The sequence below is a fragment of the Hypanus sabinus genome, chromosome 13, assembly GCF_030144855.1.
Source record: "Hypanus sabinus isolate sHypSab1 chromosome 13, sHypSab1.hap1, whole genome shotgun sequence".
NCBI classification, from domain to species: domain Eukaryota; kingdom Metazoa; phylum Chordata; class Chondrichthyes; order Myliobatiformes; family Dasyatidae; genus Hypanus; species Hypanus sabinus.
The window spans coordinates 103,908,985-103,932,499 of NC_082718.1; the positions used below are offsets into that span (position 1 = coordinate 103,908,985).

The following is a 23,515-nucleotide window of genomic DNA, read 5'->3' on the forward strand; positions in this document are numbered from 1 at the left end:
AAGATTTCTTTTCTAGGAGATGAGGAGGGTAGAGACATGATTGTCTGGAATACTCAACAGCAGAGAGCGTAGAAGTGGAGTGAATGGTGAATGGCAACTCATGGGGTATGGGGAGTATGCAGGAAAGTGACTTTGAAGATAAGACTCAATGATGGTCTTATTAAATGGCTCTTAGCTCTGATTGGTTCTCCTGTATTGCTTCTTATAATCTTATTTTACAATAAATGTGTCAGAGGCCACTTGATTTAGATCTCCAGAACAGTGCAATTTTGTCCTTAGTTATTGCAGTTGGCCTGACAAAACAATGACGTATACTTAGTGGCAAATGGTGGGTCCAATTTCACAGGAACAGAGGGCAGATCAAAGGGAGTCACAGCATCAATTACAAGCCCCCTCTGTAATCAGCAGAAGATACCAAATTGCCTGTTTATAACTTCAATAAAGTTAGCAGGGTGGGAATGCAGGTCTGCTTTGAAGATCACAGGTTTACATGTCACTTTACTAAGCCCATAAAATGTATTTTTTTAAAAGTTTTAACAAGTGGATTTGTATATGATTAGTGTGTGTGTGTGTGTGTATTTATTCTCTAACATTATATTTCAAGGCGGACAATGGAAGACGTTTTATGTATGGCCTGAGATGGAAAATAGAAAGTTAAGGAAATAGAAGAACAATATTTAAAGCATTAGTTCATAATTAATAGTCAGAGCAAAGAGTAAGACAAGGGAACGCAACACAATCCTCAGAAAGGAACCAGAAATGGAGAGAGTGAGCAACTTCAAGTTCTTGTGTGTTAATATCTCTGAGGACCTAACCTGGTCACAACATATTGATGCAGCTATGAGGAAGGCAAGGCAGCTGCTATATTTCATTAGGATGTTGAGTAGATTTGGTTTGTCACCTAAAACACTCGAAAACTTCTACAGGTGTACAGTGTAGAGCATTCTGACTGACTGCATCACAGTCTCATATGAGGAGAGGTGGGGGGGCTACTGCACAGGATTGAAGTCAGTTGCATAAAATTGTAAAATTAGGCAGCTCCATCATGGGTACTAGCCTCTGTAGTAACCAAGACATCTTCAAGCAACAATGCCTCAGAAAGGCGGCATCCATTATTAAGGACCCCCATCACCCAGGGCACCTCTTCTCATTGTTACCATCAGGTAGGAGGTACAGGAGCCTGAAGGCACACACTCAGCAGTTCTGGAACAGCTTCTTCCCCTCGATTCTTCCCCTGCCATTCGATTTCTAAATAGAAATTAAACCCATGAACACCACCTCAATACTTTGCTTTATTTCTGTTTTTGCACTACTTATTTTAACTTAAATATTTAATATACATACATATGTATAAATAATTACTATAATTCAGTTTTTTCTATATTTATCATGTATTACGTTGTATTGCTACTGCAAAGCTAACAAATTTCGCAACATATTCCGGTGATGTTAAACCTGATTCTGAAAGATGGTGTCAGTCTCAGTTTGCTCGATCTTGCTGGCCAGTGGTAATATTCACTTCTTGCTTAATATTTTACTGGTGACCTTGGTGGCCTTTGTAGAAATTTCTTTCTTAGTAACTGACAAAAACATGCGATCAAAATGACTTCTAAAATTGAGTTATTTCAATGGAGCTTTGCGGCAAAGAGATGAATCACTGATTCCCACCCTGAGAAACCTTATACACATGTCTCATCCTTTTTATTCTGTATTCCTTAGAACACAGAACATTATATCACAGTACAGGCTTTTGGGCCCACAATGTTGTACCAACTCTTTAACCTACTACAAGATCAACCCTTCCCTTCAACATAGATCTCCATTTTTATGCCTCTCTTAAATATCTAATATATCCGCCTCTAACATCACACGGGATAACACATTCCATGCACCTACCACTCTGTGGAAGAAAACTTACTCCCTAACATTCTCTTCCAAACACATTAAAATTATACCCTGGGCATATTAGCCATTTTCACCTTGGGATAAAATTTTCAGACAGTCCACTCAATCCATGTCTTTTATTTAGTGCACCTGTATCAAGTCACCTCTTATCCTCCTTCACTCCAAAGAAAAAAAAGCCCGAGCTCACTCAAACTATCCTCATAAGACATGCTCTCTAATCAGGCAGCATCCTGATAAATCTCCTCTGCACTCTCTCCAAAGCTTTCACATCCTTCCTTCGATGAGGCGAACAGTACTGAACACAATATTCCAGGTGTGGTCTCACCAGAGTTTTATACAGGTGCAACATTACCACACAGCTCCTGTGTGGCCAGGCACAGCTTAAACGCCATCTGTAAATTTGCCGATGACACAACTACTGAATTTTAAACGGTGATGAGAGGGTGTGCCGAGGTGAGATTCCTGTACATCAGCTGGTCGAGTTGCGTCGCAACAATATCCTTGACTTCAGCATCAGTAAGACCGAGAAATTGATTGTGGATTTCAGGAAGGAGAAGTTGAGGGAACACACTCCAGTCCTCATTGGAGGATCAGCAGTGGAAAGGGTGAACAGTTACAAGTCCCTGGCTGTCAACGTCTCTGAAAATCTATTGATGAAATTACAAAGAAGGTATGGCAGCAGTCGTATCTCATTCAGAGTCTGAGGAGATTTGGTATGTCGCCAAACACTCTCGCAAATTTCTACAGATGTTACCGTGGAGAGCACTCTAACATCTCCATCTGATATGGAGAGGCCAATGCATAGGATTGGAAAAGCTGCAGAAAGTTGTAAACTCAGCCAGCTCAATCGTGGCCACTAGCCTTGCCAGCATCGAGGACACCTTCAAAGGTGATGTTTTGAAAAGTTAGCATCCATCATTAAGGACCTTCTCTTTTCATTGCTACCATCAAGAAGGAGGTATGGGAGCCTGAAGACACACATTCAACATTTCAGGAACAGTTTTTCCCCTCTGCCATCAGAATTTTGAATGGGTAATTAACTCACAAAGAACACTAATTTATGTATACATAACTTGAAAATTATAAGTTATAGTAAGTATTATTGTAATTGTAATTTATAGTTCTTGTTTAAATTCATATTTTTATTACTATATACTGTTGCCACAAAACAAATTTCATGACATATGCCAATGATACTAAATCTGATTCTGGTTCTGATTCTGAACTCAGTTCCCTAACTAACGAAGGCCAACACAACATATGCCTTCTTAACTAACCTATTAACTTGCACTGCAACTTTATGAAATCTATAGGTGTGGCATGCCACAATTCTGTTCCTCCGCAATTATTTTTAAATCATATTCTTTTCCAATAAATATTCAACCAAATCAAAGGAAGCTTGGAGGATGGAAAGAATCCATGAAATATGTTCCAATCCAATCATCCCCCTAATTCTCTACAAACAAACCCGGTTATCTTTTAATTGTCATGACTTAAACTTCCTGCTTTACACAGCCACTCCTGGCTGCCCCAACTCCAAGGTGTTTTGGTGATACTGACCATTGACAGTAGAAGAAAAATTTCCTCATATTTGAAATGATTACTTTGCCAATCTACTCTTCTTCATTCAGTATTATCATTCCGCTAATGGAAATCATTCCTTTTCATCTGCTCTGTCCATAATCTGTCTCAACCTCCTCCGTTCCAAGGGCAAACAACCCACCATCCAAATCTCTCATTTCTGCAACCAATCTAATAAATTCTAATCTCCACTCTCTCCAAAGTCTCCGCAGCTTTGTAGGAGATGGACATGATTATCCACCCACATTTAAGAAAATTCATTGCAACTTCCTTGCACAGTCTTATATCTCTGTTTATGAAGCCACTTTTATCCCCTCTGTCAATCTACTCTGCCATACACATCTTGCATTCATAGCTCAGATATCTCTGTTCCTTAACTCTGCTCAAATTGTACACCCATTGGCCTCTCCTTGTCTTCCCTTCCGATAATCAGAACCTTGCATTCTTCTGTAATAAACCTTCTGCCACAATGCATCACTCTGTGCCTGTATCCTCACACTGCCCTCCTAGCTGTTCAGTCCCTTTCTAAATTTGGTGTTATCTGCACAATTGGCAATTAGGTGTACAACCTGACAAGGGGCATGGATTGGTTAGATTGCAGGAAACCTTTCCCCACAATCGAGACATCTACAAAGAGGACTGGTGGAGCTGGTGGGTGGGTGGATGGGTATCAGTGAATCTGAGAGATCTGAGAAGGGTGTCACAATCAGGAAATACAGAAGCCCCATGTCCTACTCCACCAGGTTCAGAAACAGCTACTTTCCTACAACTGTCAGGTTCTTAAATGGACCTGCATAACCTAATCTCTTCTCAGTAATGGAACCCTTTAGGCACATATTGCACTACTATGGGTTTCTCTTATGGTGCCTTTGTTGCATTGATGTTTCGTTTTGCATGCTCCTTTTTTTATTCCCCTTTCTTCACTATCTCCTATAATTTATGTATAATTAATGTATGATTTTCAAACAAGAGAAAATCTGCAGATGCTGAAATCCAAGCAAACACACACACAGAAAATGCCGGAGGAACTCGGCAGGCGAGACCTTTTGGCAGGACACGATGACTTATATACAGTGGGTTGGCCGAACCTTTGGAATACGGCTGCAACGAAGTTTTCATCGCAGCCATGTCTCGCTGTACTTGTGCACATGACAATAAACTCGATTTGACTTGAACATGCTACCTGAGAAAGTGGTGGAGACAGGTACGTTCAAGTTATCTGGACCAGCACTGGAGTCGCCAAGGCATGCAGATCTACGGACCAAATGCTGGTAAATGCGTACTTGATGGTCAGCATCGACACGATGGGCTGAAGGGCTTATTTCTGCGATTAGGTACACGTAGTTAGAATATGAGAGAGAAAAAAAAGGTTTAATTACACTTACATTATACGCCAATTGACGCTATGACTGCCGCATGTTTACCACTTTGGAACTAAATCAGAGGAGGTAGTCCTTCTGTACCAAAGCCAACGATTGCCCTTAACTCTACTCACGGTTGTGCGGCGGGATGGGGAGGAGTGTTCCCCCTTTCACCGGTGGCAGACCCTTTGAGAGTTACTGCCGAATTTGATTTACCGCTTTTCAAAACTGATTTTTATTAAGAACTCGTAAAATCTGCGGTCGAGGGGTCTGTTTTACAGGTGTGCTAACTTTTAACACATTCGCAAAGCTCCGGAGGGCGTGCAGCGGAATTTCTATCCTTGTATGTAAAATCTACCCTCGCATTTTAGCTGCGGCGGTTCTTGGAAAGCCGGATGGAGGGTTGCAAATAGGGGTCGGCCATCCTGGTGGACTGGATGTGAAGAGAGCCTGGATTCGGAAAAACGAAGCTCCGCGTTTTTATAATCTTTAAAACAAAAAAAAAACGCCCAGGTCGTTTTTTTTTCGCCGTGTCGAAAAGTGAAGAGGTCAGAGAGATTGGTGGGTGGGGATAACCCTACATGGATCACGTGCTGGATCAAAGCCGGGTGCCGCCTGGTGGAGCCGTGGAAGGAGAGAAGCGAGCGAGCGGAGGAGAGAAGCGAGCAGAATCATGTAATTGACAAGGCTGCGCCAGTGAAATCGACACACTGTCCAGACAAGGATCGCGCCAGTCACCAAGTGGTCTTCGCTTTATTTTTGGGGGTTTATTTCCACTTCAGAAGAGACAAATCAAAGTTTGCTTCTTCTAGACATTTGTCAACGAAAAGGAGAAACATCAAGCCTCGCGCAAGCCAGGATTAATCAGAAATTATGTCCCGATCAGCGCTAGTACAACCGGCAAGATGATGTTAAGGGAAGCGAAGTTGGTGTTTGTGCTCTTGGTAGTGGCGGTAGCAAGTTTGGTGTCCGTTTATGCCAAGGAGACTGCCTTTGTGGAAGTAGTGCTTTTCGAGTCCAGTCCCAATGGTGAATATACAACTTTTACAACGGACTTGCAAGGCCGATTCTCTCGGGCAGGAGCCACGATCAGCGCAGAGGGGGAGATTGTGCAGGTAAAATAGAAAGCATCGCCATCCCGGCTCGGTAGCGCTGCGGGCACACTATAAAAATGTTTTAAAAGTTTTGCAGAGTGGTTATTCACTCAACAAGATGGCTCCGGTTTTGGCCTCTGGTGGAGCAGCGTGAACGTGGGTTCAAATGCATAACCACATCGCTTATCGCTGGTGGTGTACGGCCAGCTATTGATCCCGCTGTCAATAGTCCTTGTCTAAACCGACTTGATGTTTAAACTTCCGTGGGTTCGAGCTGCAAAGTTTGGAAAATTTCTTTAAGCATCTGGGCAAAAAAAAATGCTTTGGAGTTGTTTCGTCCCGGGATGTGTTTTGAGTGCAGATGAAATGCCTTGTGATTTACTGATGTTTAATTGCTGCCGATTACATTTGTAACTGTGTGTGTGCGTGTCGTTATATGCAATGTGGTGTGCGGAGGCCCTTTACTGAGCGGGTCGGTGGCTTCAGATACACGTGGGGAGAGAGCGCGCGTTGAGTGATACCAATATACTCTCCCCAGACCCCTGGGAGTAACCTATTCCCATTCTCTGTTTTCTGCTGTTTAGATTTTGATTTTTTTTTACTCTGATCCTTCGACGGAAATAAACTGCGCCCGGTCACACACCAGCGTTCGCCACCCTGTAGGGTGTCAGTGCATCTGGGTCTTGTGAAAAAAAATCCTCTTAAAAGAGTTGCACTGATGGGGAACGTGACCTTGTTTTTATTAATTCACCGCACCAGATTACCATGGCAACTACTAACAGAGCCACTTAACCATTATACTGGGTTTATTTGTTATAGAAAAAAAAAGCATTAGTTCGGTCTTTAATAGTATTCTGTTTCGCTCCGTGCCTCTTTCTGAGCCTGGGTTTGGTTTTAATTCAGCGATGGATAATAACTCCCTGTGCAATGCAGTGCATGAGAGCGGTCGGAGGGGTTGTTTATAAGGTGCCTCTAGCGCAGCGGTCTTGGAAATGTTTTGATAGCCCGATGTCTCCAGACCCAGCTAGGTGCCGTGCTTTGAGATTCCTCGCTTGATCAAAGCTGTGTGTGTGTGTGTGTCTGTGTGTGTGTGTGTGTGTGTGTGTGATTGTGTGTGTTTGTGTGTGTGTGTGTGTGTGTGTGTGTGTGTGTGTGTGTGTGTGTGTGTGTGTGAGAGTGGGTGTGTGTGTGTGTGAGTGTGTGTGTGTGTGAGTGTGTGTGTGTGTGTGTGTGTGTGTGTGTGATTGTGCGTTCTCCTAGTGGAGGTGCCTCCTGTTAGTTTCTTTGTAACTCAATCCTCTGAGTTTTTTTTGGAGGGGACGACACTATTGTTTATGTATTGTTACAGCTGCAGAGAGTGGGAGAGAGAGAGACAGCGAGAGACCCACCAACTGATCGGACAGAAACTTGCCCTGATTTAGTATTATTTCAAATTGCATCAAATTCCGTCAATATCGTTTGTATTCTTTTCATTAAATGGCAAGAAAAACTGGGGAACTGAAGAGTTTGGGTCTGAAGTTGCCCTCAAACCATTCCAATCCTCTGGAGGTTAGAATATTTTCAAGCAGTCTCTTCTGTATAAAAGTATTTGTTATATTAATGTCGCTTCCCATTACCTTGTCTTTTAAAAGTTAGTCAAATCTTCGTGCAGCAAGCGATCTATTTACAGACAATGCATAGAGGGGAGGAGAGGGACGCTGGAGGTTGGTGGGTTCAGAGGGCGGGATGACAGATCTGGGGGAGGCCGATCCCACCAAATCAGTGAAATTGACCTGAAATCGAGGAGTACTCCGCAGCTGAAGACGAGGGTTCGATTTTGTTTAGAAATACGTGTGACACGAGTTGGGACGTTTTCCGCCTTCTGGCTACGGTTTAATAACTGTCTTAGCGACGTTAAAACTGCCTTTCCCTTCAAAGCCAGCAGTTAAATCCGGTTTGTCTAGTCTAGACGCACATCAAAGCAATCCTAATTCAAACATCAAAAGAAGATTTCTACACACACACACACACACACACACACACACACACACTCACACACATACAGACACACACACACACACACACACACACACACACACACACACACACACACACACACACACACACACACACACACACACACACACACTCACACTCACACTCACACCCAGCGCTGAGTCGCTCTACGCTGCGGTAGCTCGTGACTGAAAAGGAGGATTAATAAACAACAATCTTTGATACTTAGCAATCGACGAAGGGTTGTAATAGAAAAATTGTAAATAAATGTAGCTTCCCGGAAGTTTGTATTCGAATGAAGTGTAGGCCGGGCTGGGTCGGGAGAAAGCGAGCGTCTATTTCAAAAGCCTGTGAGACAAAACTTGAATTGTTAACTGCTCATCGTGCGCTACATGAAGTACAGGGACTAAGAGGCTAAGGTATTTTCAAGGTCAGTGTGCTGTCCAAGTGTCCTAAATATAATGGATTTCATCTAGGCGAATAGTACTCCTGCGAAGCTGGTTCTGCTCATCAGGTGAATTTATCGTTAATATCTGAATTTGGCGACCCTGGATTTCCATCTAGGCTCCCGATGGTCGGAATCACTGCCTTTCTCCCAAAACTGAGCACAGGGAGTTCTGTCAGCCTATTCGTTTTTCCATGTAGTCCCCTAACGAAATATTTTAACGAGAACGCATCAATTGCTTTCCTAGAGAGAATCAATCAGCTCGATGAGCACAGCGAGTTGAAGATTATGTATGGGGAGAGCGGAAGTGAAAAGTGGACAATTAATTCATTTGCTCCTACGGATACTGCTCCATAAGCTGAGTTTGTCAGGTACACTGTTGCTTCAGATTCCACGTCTGCAGTCTCTCTTGCCTCTTATCTATTCGAGAGCGGACTTGATTCATCGCTCACCCAAAGTGCATCAGATAGAATTGCAACAACGTTCCAAATTGGTTCTTCCTCTAGGTTTGGCACAGGTGAGGAATAAATCCCGGCGTACAAAAAAGCTGGATGAACTCAGCAGGTCGTGCAGCATCCGTTGAAAGGAGGGGTCAACGTTTCAGGCCGAGACCCTTCGTCAGGACTGGGCTGAAACGCTGACTGCTCCTTTCAGCAAATGCTGCCCGACCTGCTGAGTTCATCCAGCTTTTTTGTACGTCTTGATTTGACCACAGCATCTGCAGTGTACTTTGTGTTGAGAATAAATCCAGTTACTTTCGAAAATCAGTACCTTTCTGCCAGACCAACCTGCCTCCCAAATAAAAACACACCAGGCAAGCAGATGTTTTGGTTCAGGAGAGGTCCCAACCTGAAAAGTTGACTATTCTTTCACATTCCTAAATGCTGCGGGACCGTTGAGTTCCTATGGGTCTTTGTGTGTCTGTTCTGCCTCCAAAGCCGGCCCTCAGCCATAAAATCTTCAAGTCTCCAAGTCCTACAGTTAAAATAAAGCTAGCAACACTGGAAAGCTCAGCAGGTCGGGCAGCATCTGTAGAGAGAGGAACAGAGACGGTGTTTCAGGTTGGAGACTCTAGATACAGTTTGACCTTAACAGTGTTTCAAACTTTTCAGTTTTAAATACACAAATAAAGGGACATTTTTCAATGTGAAGAACCATGAGTATGCTGGTATCTCAGCCTAGTAGGTACCGTCCTGATTTATTCAGTCACGCAGGGGGTTCAGTGTCTCACCGATGAAAGCTGATCCTTCAGAATGACTTCTGATGGGGAAAGATGGGGTGACTGCAACACTGCCACGAACTTCAATGGGTTTGACACAACCTCTTGTGCGGAGACATGCGGGAAATGTGATCTTGTAAACGGCAGCGCAGTGCTCGTGAAGTTGGCTGCGCACCGATTATACCCTTACAATGGCTACGACCAGACCCAACTCTTTCGATTTGCTCTTTATTTTTCTTTGAAACTCCGAGAAAGACTATCTTTTGGTTATCTGCCTTCAGCTGTCTTTGTTGGTTAGTAAATTGCATCTCTCTTCAAAACATTTTCCTCCTTTAGACAACAAAAGATGCAGTAGATTGTGTGTGCAGGGGGTGCAAGCGCGTGTGGTTTTATTACTGGCAGTCGGTAGTAATTGGGAAATCGTGATTAAGAGGGTATTGGAAAGGTGGGTTGGGTTGGTGGAGGGGGGAGCGAGAGTTGGGAGAGGGGTGCTGTTGTGACCCATCAGCCTCTTTTACTTTTCATTGCCCACTTTTCAAACATTGTTTTCTATCTCTATCTACTGTTATGCTTTGATTAGAAGCCTCCCTGCCACCCAAAGATACTGCATTCGTGGTTGCTCAGAGAGAAGTGTCAGGTTACAACGTTCTCATGAAATTCTGGAGGGTTTTGTTAATATTATGTTGGAAATTATTGCAGAATTAAAGGTGCCATCCAGTAGCAATCCCATTGAACTCCAAGTGGATTAAAGCTAAAGATAATTCCCCTTATATTAATTGCAGTCAGCTTCTTTTGATACTATTGCTAAGCATTGGTTGTTTTATTTTTGCCTGTGAAGGAGGTACTCTTTAGTTTCAATTAACTAGAAGTGTAAAAAAATCTGTCGTTCCAACTGGCTGTCTCTATGTCTCTTCAAATTTCAGCCCAACCTCCCCCATGACTTGTCATTTCTTATCTCTGTACACTTCTCCAACCCAAACCTCACTGGGTTCCTTTAATTCTTGCCAGCAGTGTACCCTGCAAGTCTTGTAACCCCTTCTTCTTCATTCCACCCTTGGGGCTGTGTCTTCATCCGAATAAGCCTATTATTCTCCTTTAAGACGCGTCTCAAAATATACTAACCAAATTTGTAGTAACCTGTCCTAAACTACACCTTTTTTTGTTTTATGCCAAGAGCTTCGGGGCTTTTAACAATGATAATGTTGTTATAAAAATACAAGTTGTATTTTGAAATTCAATAGCTTTGGTTATTTCAGTGTAACATATGATTGCATGAGGGGAGTTATGTCTTACAAGTCCATTGGGACTGTTATTTTTGCGTTCAACATCATCCCCTTCTGAAGACACTACCTTGTGATATAACGCAGATCCCCTGAAGTTCTTTGGTTCCTCAACCAGGTGGTCCTTCCAAATGCCCCAGTCATGAGGAACAAGCTAACAAACTGTTTCACCCCTCCCATTCCCACTCAGATGATACGGTGATGTGTAGAGTTCAGAGTTTTTACTGATGGTGATTTGATCACCTGAGCTAGCAGAGAGACTGGTCTCAGAAACGAAAAGTAAATGGTCAAACTTACCCCAACAAATTCCCCTTTGGTGTTAGTTGTATAGCTTTTGCAATCATTGTACATCTGCCTGGGTAAGAATTTGAAGTTACTAAGATACCTTTCAACTCCATTACAGCAAAATGGGGTAGTGAAAATGATGAATTAAAAACATTATGGTCGGTTTAGGAGTTTGAACTGAACATAAAGAGTAGTGGTAATGACCACTTTACCTCAACCCTGTCTTTTTGCATGAAACACATTTTCTTTGGCCCTCTTACTAAAGGCGAGGAGAATATTCTCCACATTTGCCTGTTTCAGTGCTATGACTCCCATTTCCCCTGTGAAACTCCTATCATTCCTTTCAATGAGTTAACCTCCTCATTGTTTAAGTGGTTGGTCAAGTTTATGTGGTCTTCTCCACAATACAATCAGTAGGGAAATACAGTCTTGCTGTGCTCCACAGACATACCGGTTGGCAGGTTAATTGGTCATTGTAAATTCTCCTGTGATTAGGCTAGGCTCTAATAGATGGGTTGCTGGGTGGAGCAGGCTAGAAGGGCCTGTTCTATGCTGTATCTCTAAAGAAAATAATAAACAGTCCTTATATGATAAGGCCCTGTGTTCATTTAGATTATCTGCATTACTTTATTGCTGCATCTTTGCATGAGAATTGCACATTCTGAACTGGTTCATCAAAGTGTGAGTCGTGCATTGCAAACCTATTAAAGGAACTATTCAATGACTACTGCAACATACGCATTTCTGGACTTTTGGCGAGAAAGCGTCTTCAGGTTGGACATGGTGCTCTTTGTATGTGGATATTGTGGGGCAACACGTTTGTATCCTCACTGCACGTTGTACCATTATACCATCCTGCTGACAGTGCAAAATCAATAAAGACACACTACATAAGTGCTTCACTACTTATGATGAATAGTTATCATTGAAGGAAATGTGCTGTCCATTTTCCATGCGTATGCTAAGGTAATTGATTGGACATGAGGGATGGGTAGCTCTTCAGATGTTGGGAATTGCAGCCCCTCCATTTGTTAATACTGTATACTGCCTTACCTTCACATGCGGTCTGCGTCAAGTAGCGGTTTTAATCACTAGTCCGTATCACTACTGTTGACTTTGCCATGGTGTGACACAGTCTGCACAGATAGGTTTGTTCCCTTATTATGTGCTTAGGCTTACGATCACTACCAGTGCAAACTGGGCATTGAACCACACAATCTTCAACACTTACTTTTGCGGGAGAAAAGTCTGCTGTTTTTTTTTAAGTGACACTTTCGATAAATAGGGTACAGTTTGACATTTGCTGTTTTGATTGTAATTCATGCTGCTGAGGTTTGCGTGTGGGAACTCGTACTGCTGGAGGCAAGCTGTGCCAATGTGACAACATTTTAGCTTAACCAGGCTCACTTTGATGCACTTTTAAATATTCAAATTGTTCTTTTTTTTGTACGTGTTTCTTTACCGAAAGTGCTGAAGTGAAAGGAATTATGGTTGTATGTCTCTAATTCTTATGAACTCATTCTGTTAATATACTTGTGGCTTCTCATCCCTACAAAAGAAGTCAGTTTGTATGATTTTTCTCTCACTTCAGTGAAGAACTGTGGAGGGACATCCTGGAAGTCCCAAGAGAGATTTGCATTTGAGCTAGTTTGCCGGACCTGGAGATTACAGTACTTTCCATTAAGGAGGGATGTATTCCAGGAGGTTTTGAGGAATATACCATGTCATTTTAGCCAACTGCATAGTCATTCCTAACTTTTCCAGTACTAACAAAGTTTTCAATGATAATTAGAGGTTTTTATGTATCACTGAGGTTTAAATGTATGACATTTTATGGAGATTGGAAGAAAATTGTAGGAAAGGGTTTGTAGGGATGATTGGTAGTGTGTAATGATGGAGTGAATAGTGAATTTCTGTAAGAGAGAGAGAGAGTGAGAGAGAGAGAGAGAGCGAGTGTGTGTGTGAGTGTGTGTGTGTGTGTGTGTGTGTGTGTGTGTGTGTGTGTGTGTGTGTGTGGAGTGCAGAGTCATGCACATTTGAGCATTCAACAAATGCACCCTAGTATAATTCCTGTTGGTTGGCACCATTGCACTAACAAGGGGACTTTTAATTTCAGAAGGTGGAGAAGTGAAAGCAGAAAGGTTGTTTCTGATTAAGATAGGGTCCTTCTCCAAATCTCTGGCGATAGCACAATTGTCTCTGCGCTCTATTCTCTGCAGCTATTGGTTAAGCGTTTTGTCACTTTAAAGAAAGATTATCTACATTGCCTGTGTGGAGGCATCCCTTTCATTTCACCATAATAGGAATCTCTCGTGTGATAATGTTTTCTTTTAATTACTCCCTGTCTAATAACACAGCTGCTAATGTGCTGTTCCATTGGGTATGGATGGTAAATGTATTGGTTATGTGTTTCTTTCTATTGCTGTAAGTACTGGTGATGATGCAGAAATTACAAAGAGAAGATACTTTAATTGAAGCCAGTAACTCGCCTTAATGGCAGGGTCTGTCTGGCACAGCTACCTACATGTCAGATCGTATACCGTATTGCACAATCTGTCTGAGAAATACCTTTACACTTGCCAATTCTACTTCCCCTTTAGAAAGACAGTAACCCCATACAAACCATTTGCAATATAAAGTTATGCATTTGCCTAAGTATTTAATTATGTAGTTATAAATTCAACACAACTATTTCAATCCATTCACTAATATTAGGTGATACTGATTGATCCACGTGAACCTTTTGATTTCCAACTCTTCCCTCCACAGCTTAATTTTTGACTCCCATTTTTTCCAGCGTTGCCCTCGGCTGAACTTTCACAATCTGCCATGACTGGGGTGTGGAAGCACTCCCACTCTGTTACCCACTTGTGAACATCTCTGCTGACTACTTCATTCCTTCCGAGACTGCTTCTCCCACTGTTCTTGCAAACTCGCATGCCTGCAGTGTTCCAGGGTTAGGGAATGCCCAGAGGTGGGAGTGAGGAAGTATCCCTGTACTTCCGAAGAACCAATGCAAGATGATGAGTCAAGGACAATCTTCCTGGACTGGCGAGTTTTGCTTCATTGTTCCCTTTGCCACGTGGATGGGATCACCCATCTTCCCCATTGTTGGATCAGCAGATGATATTGTCCAGAAGATTCTTTGGAAGTCAAGAATGAGTTTTAAATCTAGTGGTTATAGCAATTTTATTTGATATTGTTAAAGTTTTATCAGTAATTATCTCACTGTACTGTAAGAATAAAGAAAGAAGTAAGAGAGAAGGCAAAGAATGACAGAACTCGTGGTCGTGGTTTTGCATGTTGAGCCCCCCCCCATCCAAAATCTGAAAACCTCTGAAATCTGAAATTTTTTTGAGCGCTGACATGATGCCACAAATGGAAAATTCCAGAAGATGCTGGGAACGTTCTCAGGCAATGCACAGGTTTCTGCACACCACAGACAGTCCTGAGAAGTGATCTCACATCCTGTGAATGGGGCACTGTTGGCTCCAGTTAGTTTCCCCCAGTTATCATAGCCAGCCATTACTCACAGTGATTACTCTGTGTTTTGCTCTGTTCAGTGTAAATGTCAGAAAGGGCTGCAGTTACCCCTGTGGGTAATAGTGAAAAGAAAAAAAGGAAGCACTTATGTTTATCTATAATACAGAAAGTTAAGTTATTGGAAAAACTTGATGGTTGTGTAAGTGTGAAGTATCTGACACTGGAGTATGACAATGGAGTGACCACCATTTATAACCTAAAGAAACATAGGGGAAACGGTTAAAAGTTCTATGCTGAAAGTAATGAACAGAAGTAAATAAAAGAAATTGGAAAACATTGCATCAAGCAAAAAATGAAGATCTCGAATGTGTATTGAAAGAGTGGATTTGCCAGTGTCGGAATGAAGATATCAGCATCTTTCAGTCTGCTGATCATGAAGTCTGCTGAGCAAAGATCTATCAGGATGAACTGAAAATTGAAGCTAATTGTGAATATTCAGCAGGCTGGTTGCAGAAATTTAAGAAAAGGCACGGAATTAAGTTTGTGATGTTAAAGTGCCTGCTGGTCACAAAACAGCAGAGTAACTCATTGATGGGTTGGCAAGATCATTGCTGATGAAAAACTAATGCCAGAGCAAGTCTGCAGTGCTGATAAGACATCATTGTTTTGCTGTTATTGCCCCAGGAAGACATTGACTACAGCTGATGAGAAAGCTTTTACAGGAATTAAGGATGCCAAGGACAGAATAACTCTGCTGGGATGTGCTAATGCAGCAAGAGCATATGAGTATAAATTTGCTCTGGCAGGCAAAAGCATGTGTTCTTGTTGTTTTAAAGGAGTGAATACCTTACCAGTCCATTATTATGTTAACAAAAGGGCATAGATTACCAGGGATATCTTTTCTGATAGGTTTCACAAACATTTTGTACCTATGGCCTGTGCCGACTGCAGGGAAGCTGGACAGGTTGACAGCTCCGGCTGAGGTAGTGATTGCTTACCTTTCTGATAGTTTAAGTACACGTTATTGTTTCATGCAGAAAATCAGTACAATATTATATAAAACTACCCTCAGGGTATATGTATAAGCTGTATAGATTTTGTGTTTAGACTCGAGTCCCATCCCCAAGCTAGCTCACTATATAGAGGCAAATATCTATAAACTCTATAGCAAATATTGGAAATATTCCAAAATCCAAAAAAAATTGTAATTCAAACCACTTCTGGCCCCAAGCATTTTGGATAAGGGATTCTCAACTTCTGTTGAAAACCACCTCAAATTAGACATATAAGAAAATTTCTTAAGACTTTACGAGATAGGAGCAGAATTAGGCCATTTAGCCCATAGAGTTTGTTCTGTCGTTTGATCATGGATGATTTATTATCCCTTTCAACCACATTCTCATGCCTTCTCCCCATAATTTTTGACACCCTTACTAATCAAGAACCTATTGAATCAAAGTTCTTTTGTTGAGAACAGCTGAAAAGCAGTTCAGTTTGTGGTGTGAGACAGGCTGCAGAAAAGCATGCCACAAAAATACAGAGCCTGCTATACTACAAATTACTGAATACACATCGAGCATTTACAGGCAAGCAGGTGATAAAACATTAGACAAACATAGAAAAAGTTAAACTACAGGAGAAATGACAATTTAGATTCAAATCCAACAGCATTAAGTGCCAGACAGTGTGGGACATTTAGTAAAGCAAGACGTATTGAGCAGGGGAGTGTAACAGAGTCTTTTTATGGAGTACTGGAGGAAACGTTCTCCTCAGGCAGACAGACAGACAGACCATAGGTGCAAATCAGTCCTCTGGAGATGACCCATTTGTTGTGACCATAACCGTAGTGCTGTTGGATTTGTGTCCATGGTGGTGAATGGATCACTGCTCCATTTACTTGCAGGACTTCGATCTGGGTTGTGCTTCACTGGAGGTCCCTTTCACTAGAGCTTTGAAGGTCTTCCTCATCTTTCAGGCCCTTGACTTAAGAGTTTCTGGCAAAGCTGCTGTCTCTGACAAAGTCAGATGGAAAAAGGGGCCATCCTATATACTTCTTTGGTTGTTTAAAGTGTGCGTTTTGGAATTGAACCCCAAGTGAAACAGTTTCATATCTTCTTACCTCATTTTCGTGTTGGTGGCAATCCTTCATGCTCCTTACTAACATTAGATGCTACCAAATAATATTGCCTGTATTTTCACATAATGAGTCTTCAGTCAATGCAATTCTGCAGAGCCTCATTCAATAAAGGCCTTGAACCTGCACTTCCCTGGCAATGACTTCAGCCTGAACAATACCATAAACAATGCCAGCAGTGGCTTCCTGAATAAGGAAGGTAGGAGATCCAGCTGCTTGAATGGCTGAGTTAAGAGGCTGGGAAGTAAGTGTTTGTGAGAAATCTCTTGCCTCTCACGGGAGAGATAAGTGCTTGTTACAAATTCAGAACTTACAGGGATAGTTCAGGCAATGAGGTAGACAGTGTGCAGATGCCTGCTCTGTGGTAATTGTTTTATCACCCTCACCTCTGGTCCTGATAAACTTCACAGCAGTAAACTATTGGTTAATATACTGAGCTCATTTCGCTGTGAAAGCCGTCAGTACTGGGTTTCATATCAACTGCAGATGAAGTCCATATACGCACCCTTGTGGCAGGGTTTGTGATGTGAGTGGTCTGAGGTCAGGGTCAGCATCGTTTATTTGATTTCTTTATTTAGAGATATAGCACAGAGTAGGCCCTTCGGCCCTTCGAGCCATACAGCCCCAGCAACCCTCAACAAACCTAATTAACCCCAACCTAGTCACGGGGCAGTTTACAATGGCTAAGTAGCATACTTGATACATCTTTGGACTGTGGGAGGAAACCAGATCTCCCAGAGAATACCTGTACATTCCCTGGGGGAGGCGGGGGAACATATGTCTAATTTGAGGTGGTTCCATCCTTACCGACAGTGCCAAAATTGAATTCCACTCTCCGAAACGCCCTGGGTTGCAACAGCAACACGCTAACCACTACACTACTGTGATGACCACTGTCTCATCAAGTAGCTGCAGGACCTGGTGAGTAAGAGCAGAAATTAAGGCCTAGGCAGGGAATCCCAGGGAATCCTCATAGCTTTGGTAGCTTATAGTCACTGGAGAGACTTCTTAAAAGCACATCAGGGAAGCTTTACAGTAATTATATGTGTTAATCTAGTTTATCTACAGTGAAGCTGGTTTATACATTTGCCAATGGAGGGGAATTTATGTTCAGCTGCTTGTAATTAAAATACTTCACTAAGCAAAAGGTAGTAAGTTTATATCTTTGCAGTTCTGATTTAATGCAAAATGCTTTTTAAAACTGATCTGGTTTTGAGTTTTAAAGCTCAGATCATGGGTTTGCTATTTGAGCTGACTCATGCTATGCCACTGAATCCCATTTTTCTCTGTCCTCATAGATCAGATTCAGCAGCTGCATTGGTAAGAACCTGTTTCTGGACAATGGCTCATAGCACCTATTTCAAATAAGCTATCCAGATAAAAAATTTCTCAGCTATGAAGCTGCTGAAGAGGGTGGCATGGTGGAGGGGCTGTGCTGTCTGTGTGGAGTTTGCATGTTTTCCATTTGGATAGTTCTTTCTGGGAGCCCTGGTTTCCTCCCACATCCCAAAGATGTTCAGATTAATAGGTTAATTAGCCATCATGTTAATTTGTGATAGGAGAATTGGGGTGGCTGTTAATATGTGAGGGAGTGAGTTCCTGCTCGAGGTGGATGAGAACATGTAGGATGGTGTTGAGAACATAGTGTTCCTTCGGAAGCAACCAGGCCCTTGCAAAAGTTGTAGAAGAGGTAGAACACTTTAGAGTTCCCACCACCCACATTGCCCTTGACTACTGAGAGAAGTGTCTGTGATTATAGTTAAAGCAGACTAATAGTTTGGCATGGACTAGATGGGCCAAAGAGCTGTAGTGCTCTAAAAAATGGGATTTCCAAATTGGTCTCATCAGCTACCTAGGAACCATATGAAAGTGAGTTATCCTCAATCCCAAGGCACAAGGGATTGCTAAAGCAAGATGGTAGTCCCAGCCACCCATCTATATCCAGTCTCTTTCTCTCCATCTCTGTTATACATCCTTCACCCCATTCTTTCACCAGAACGTTAGCAGCTCAGTTCTAGGTGCACGAGTTGAAGACTTTTTAACCTGAGGCAACAAAATATTGCCAGTAAACTATGGCTGACTCTGAAGTTTATGGTTCGGGGCAGCAGGTTACAGCTGGAGGCATGGTCTTGGATTTTTAAGTGTCTGTCAAGGGAAGCACTTAAGGAAAGTGGGCACAAGTCCCAATTAAACTTACTTGTGTACAGAAACTACATGTTTGCTGAAACTTGTCCAGTAATTGATCTCACTGACCACAGTTTGTTCAATAGAACTTTCTCTTAGAAGAAAAACTAATGCCACACACCAAATGATTCATTTCCCTGCCATGTACTTTGTATTTTGCGCCTGTGTGTTTATTAAATGCCCAACTTACTTATGGACTTATAGAGGTACATTATCTGGCATTAATATTGTTCTGTTTCAGGTGTATTCACTGTCATCGTCCTCTCCAGGGTAACTGATGTAGGAAACCACAGTTCCCATAGGAACGCTGCCAGAGTATGTTCGGCTGTTCATTGCTGGCAGGGTACTGACTTCCACCTGCCACCAGTATTACTGCAGAAACGTCAGCAATCCATCAGCAGAATAGCCCTGGTAACATTCAGAAAATACTGGAGGAACTCAGCAGGTTGGGCAGCATGTATGCAGTGGGATAAACAGTCAGTGGTCTGGGTTGAGACCCTTGATCGGGCCTGGAAAGGATGGTTGAACAAGCTGGAATAAGACTGATGGGAAGGGAAGGAGTACAAGCTGGCGGATGATAGGCCACATGAGGAGGAAGGTGGGTGGGTGGGGGAGGGGTGAAGTGAGAAGCTGGGAGGTAATCGGTGGAAAAGCGCTGAAGAAGAAGGAATCTGATAGGAGAGGAGAGTGGAGCATGAGAGAAAGGGAAGGAGGAGGGGCACCAGAGAGAACTAGAATGGGGAAGGGAAAAGGGCGGAGAGGGGAGAAAATAATGGAAGTTAAAGAAATTCCGATGTTCACGATGAACTGTTAGGTGTTGCCCCTACAATCTTAGTGTGGTCCTGGTGCTTTTTTTCAGGAGCATAGAGATGTAGGTCAACTCATATCTTTTACCCACCACATTCCCCTCTGCAACAATCCCGTGATCCACTTCGCTTTCAGAGAGAGGGAGGGGGTGCAAAGGAAGGAAAACCTCTGTTTCTTCTGCAGAAGTGCTCCCCTGTTTTTACTGAGATCATGTGCTCTTTGTGGAAGAGCACCCCCCCCCCCCCCCCAGCAGTAGGCTCTGGAATTTGCTTCTTGACCATTCTAAGACTATTTTGAAATCTTCCTGCTCAGAGGAAGTTTCTGATCACCTGTCCTGCTGTCTATTGTCAGAGTTTGTTTGGTGCTGCTCCTGCGAAGGGGCCTGGGGCTATTTTATTACATTAGAGCAGCTTTTGTTGTCTGCATGTTGCTCCAGTTGACCATGCTTGCATGCAGCCTGTTCAGCAGTTTGCTTTATTTCCTGCTGTTGGGCTGTGTTTGTAGTGTAAATGAAACGGCTTTGATCCTTATCTTGGCCTTACCTGGAGTAAATGATACCAGCTTTTCCTTGGTGCAAAGTCTTAAGTGTGTAGTGGCTACGTGTTCTGCATCAGACGAAGCTGGTGCCTCTGTAAGGTGATAACTTTGGAAAGTGAAGTGAAGGTGGACCTTTGCTAGCAGGTTACTTTTTTGCTGAGAAGCCTTTAGCTAAGTTGAAGTTTCTGTCTTGGCGAGCAAGATGCAACCCATCCCTTTGCTGAAGAATTCTCAGCTGCAACAGGGTCAGGAGCTTCCTTTCGAAGTGAATGGTGGTTTTGGTGGGACATCTCTGGTATCGGGGAAAGACCAGAATTTTTTTGTTTGTTGGAGGAGAGAAGGAAAGAAAGTTACAAACCTCATGCAGTGCTTCTCCTCTTACAGTCTTCAGTCTCACTGTGCACAGTTGGACTGAGTAGAACTGTAAAAGTTTGAGAAACTCCTTGATCCTGACTGTTTTCCTTCTGGGTGTAATCGAAGTGAAAGATGGAAAGGATTTGGCAGGCAGAATGATCTGCTCCTTTCCTTTATGACACAGCCCTGTCTCTTCACTCCAAGTGCCCTGTCAGACTAAGGACATTTTATAATTTCCTGAATCCCCAGAAATTGAATTTTGGCTTACTGTCATTTAGAAACCACAACTGCAATGCAGTTAAAAAATGAAACAACATTCCTCCAGAATGATATCACAAAAGCACACGACAAAACAGACTACACCAGAAAATCCACATAACGTTCGGCAATCCCAAAATCCAGAGTCCGGAGAGGCTGCTGCGTATTAATATCGCGCTACCGTCTAGCGTGTTCCCCGGAAAGGAGCTCCAAACCCACCAGACAAAACAAGTCTACCCAGACACACCAAGTCAGGAGACCAACTCTACCACCCAACAAACCAAAAACTAAAGCTACAAGACCTACACAAAACCACATAGTTACATATAATTATAGTTAACATATAGTTACAACAGTTCAGACAATACCATAATTGATAAAAAAACAGACCATGGCCATAGTAAAAATAGTCCAAGGATGTTAAAAGACTATAAGTTTGAAAGAAACCACCACACAGTTTCCACAAGTCCTCAGAGTCCTGATAGACTCGTCATCCCACGCAGCTGGCAGAAGGGAATACCTCCGCTATGGACTTCCACGGCGCCGCCAGACTCAGCCTCACAGACGCAGCACACAACGAAAGCTCCGTCGGACCCAGCCTCGCAGGCACAGCACCCAATGAAAGTGCCCCGACTGCAGCGGACTCCGAGTCCGTCGAACCTCCGAACATCCCCTCCGGCACAGCCTGTCCGAGCACCATCCTCTGCTGAGCGCACTATGGCGCCCCCGCCACCGGCAACACGACCCCGAGGACTGGGGGCCTGTTCTTCCCAGCAGAGTCCCGGACCTCACAGCAGCAGCAGCAACGAAGAAGGCCTTCCTGGAGATTTCCAGGTGTCCCTCCGTGCTCCCACGTCTGTTTTTCATCCTATTAGGATTGTGCACGTCACCCCGATTGACAAATAACAGATATCAACTCCAGGGAGGCCGCTGCAAACTGTGTCGCGCCACCATCTTGAAGCATGTAGAAATACTCTGGAACCCACTCTACACCTGATTCCACCACTTGCACACCAGTGGGACCAAGAAACATGTCACTCGCTGTTATAACTTCATTGTGACTTTATCAGAAATACATTTGTATGTGTAGCACTGACCATAAAATCAAAAGACATAGAAGCAGAGTTAGACCATTCAGCCCATCAAATCTGCCCTGCCATTCCACCATGGCTGATTTATTATCTTTCTCAACCCAGTTCTCCTGTCTTCTCACAGAAACCTTTGACATTCTTGCTAATCAGCAGCCTATCAACCTCTGCTTGAAATATGCCTGATGACTTGGCTTGCACAGCCACCTATGGCAATGAATTCCACAGATTCACCACCCAAAGGCATTTCTCTTCATATCTGTTCTGAAGGAATGTCCTATTCTGAGGCTGTGCCCTCTGATCCTAGACTTCCCCACTTTTGGAAATGTCCTCTCTGTGTCCACTGTGATGACAGTGAAAGTGGATGCTGCTTGGCGATGGATCGGGGATATGGATTTTCCACCCATGTCCTGTGAATTGGCTTTGTTTTAAATGCTGCCCTGTGGTGTGATCGGAGACTCTGCATTGGTACAATCTCAGTCTTGTTCTCAGTTGGCCAGCTTTAAGGCAGTGAGCAGCGAATCTCGCTCATCGCAGTGTGTAAATGGTGGGGTGGGGGTCAGTGTATTTGGTCCACTATGCACTCTGGAGGCGGCCTGCTTTTGAAGAACCCTGCCCAACAGGTGGCCGACTCGTCTGCAAGCTAATGTCCCTCAAATGTGATGAGAAGTTGCCACACCACTTGATTTCTTACTTTTTTCTTCTGCAAAAATTGTTGGGTATGTTTTTGTTTAAGAAAGCATATTTTTAGAAGCAGCTTAGGTTGTGATTTAATATCGTTTGTTTATGGATTCCACCTGGACTGGATGTTGTCATTGCGTCCCTCCTTTCTGCAGATTAATATAGTGGAAACTGCATTAATAGAAAACATTGTGGTTATCACGTCAGGATGAACGTCTGGTTTCAGTGACCATGCATTTATTTGGTCAAGACTTGATTTAAACCCTGAACATTATAATGCCAGGGAGAACAGGGTTTTGACGGGGACCATAGCTTCATTGTCACACTCTGTTGAGGTTAATTCCAGTCCAGGGCAGATAACCAGTTTAAATAAGACATGGCATTAGATATAGAAGCAGCACCAGTGAATTCAGTCCCTCTTGTCTGAACCTGCCTTAATCCTACTTCGTATATTATCAATGACTGAGCCTCTACAGTCCACCGGAGTGGAGTTTCCCAAGGATTCACCATCCAGCCAGAGAATAATTTTTTCTCATCTCTTTTTATGTTTAACTTTTTCCCCTACCCACCCACTTTCCCTCTCACCTGGACTCTCCAATCACTTGCCAGCTTGAACTCTTTCCCCCTGCTCCACCATCCTATTCCTGATAAAGAGTCTCGGCCTGAAACACGGACTGTTCATTCCTCTCCATAGATACTGCCGGACCAGGTGAGTTCCTCCAGTGTGTTGCTCTTGTTTATCTCTGATACTGAAACACTTCAGCCTCCAAGTCCCTCAAATTCTTCCATAGACATTAATTTCTGAGTCTGCCAATTGTGCGCTC

General features: G+C 43.0%; 1 protein-coding gene across 2 annotated transcripts in view; it reads left to right on the forward strand.

The window, feature by feature from the left end:
* Positions 1 to 5,441: 5,441 nt before the first annotated feature.
* znrf3 (zinc and ring finger 3) overlaps positions 5,442 to 23,515 on the forward strand; it is a 244,695-nt gene continuing 226,621 nt past the window's right edge. For both annotated transcript variants that reach the window (XM_059988313.1, XM_059988314.1), the window contains exon 1: positions 5,442 to 5,962. In XM_059988313.1, coding sequence (XP_059844296.1) covers positions 5,753 to 5,962 — 210 coding nt within the window. In that variant the 5' untranslated portion in view covers positions 5,442 to 5,752. The remainder of the gene's footprint in view (positions 5,963 to 23,515) is intronic.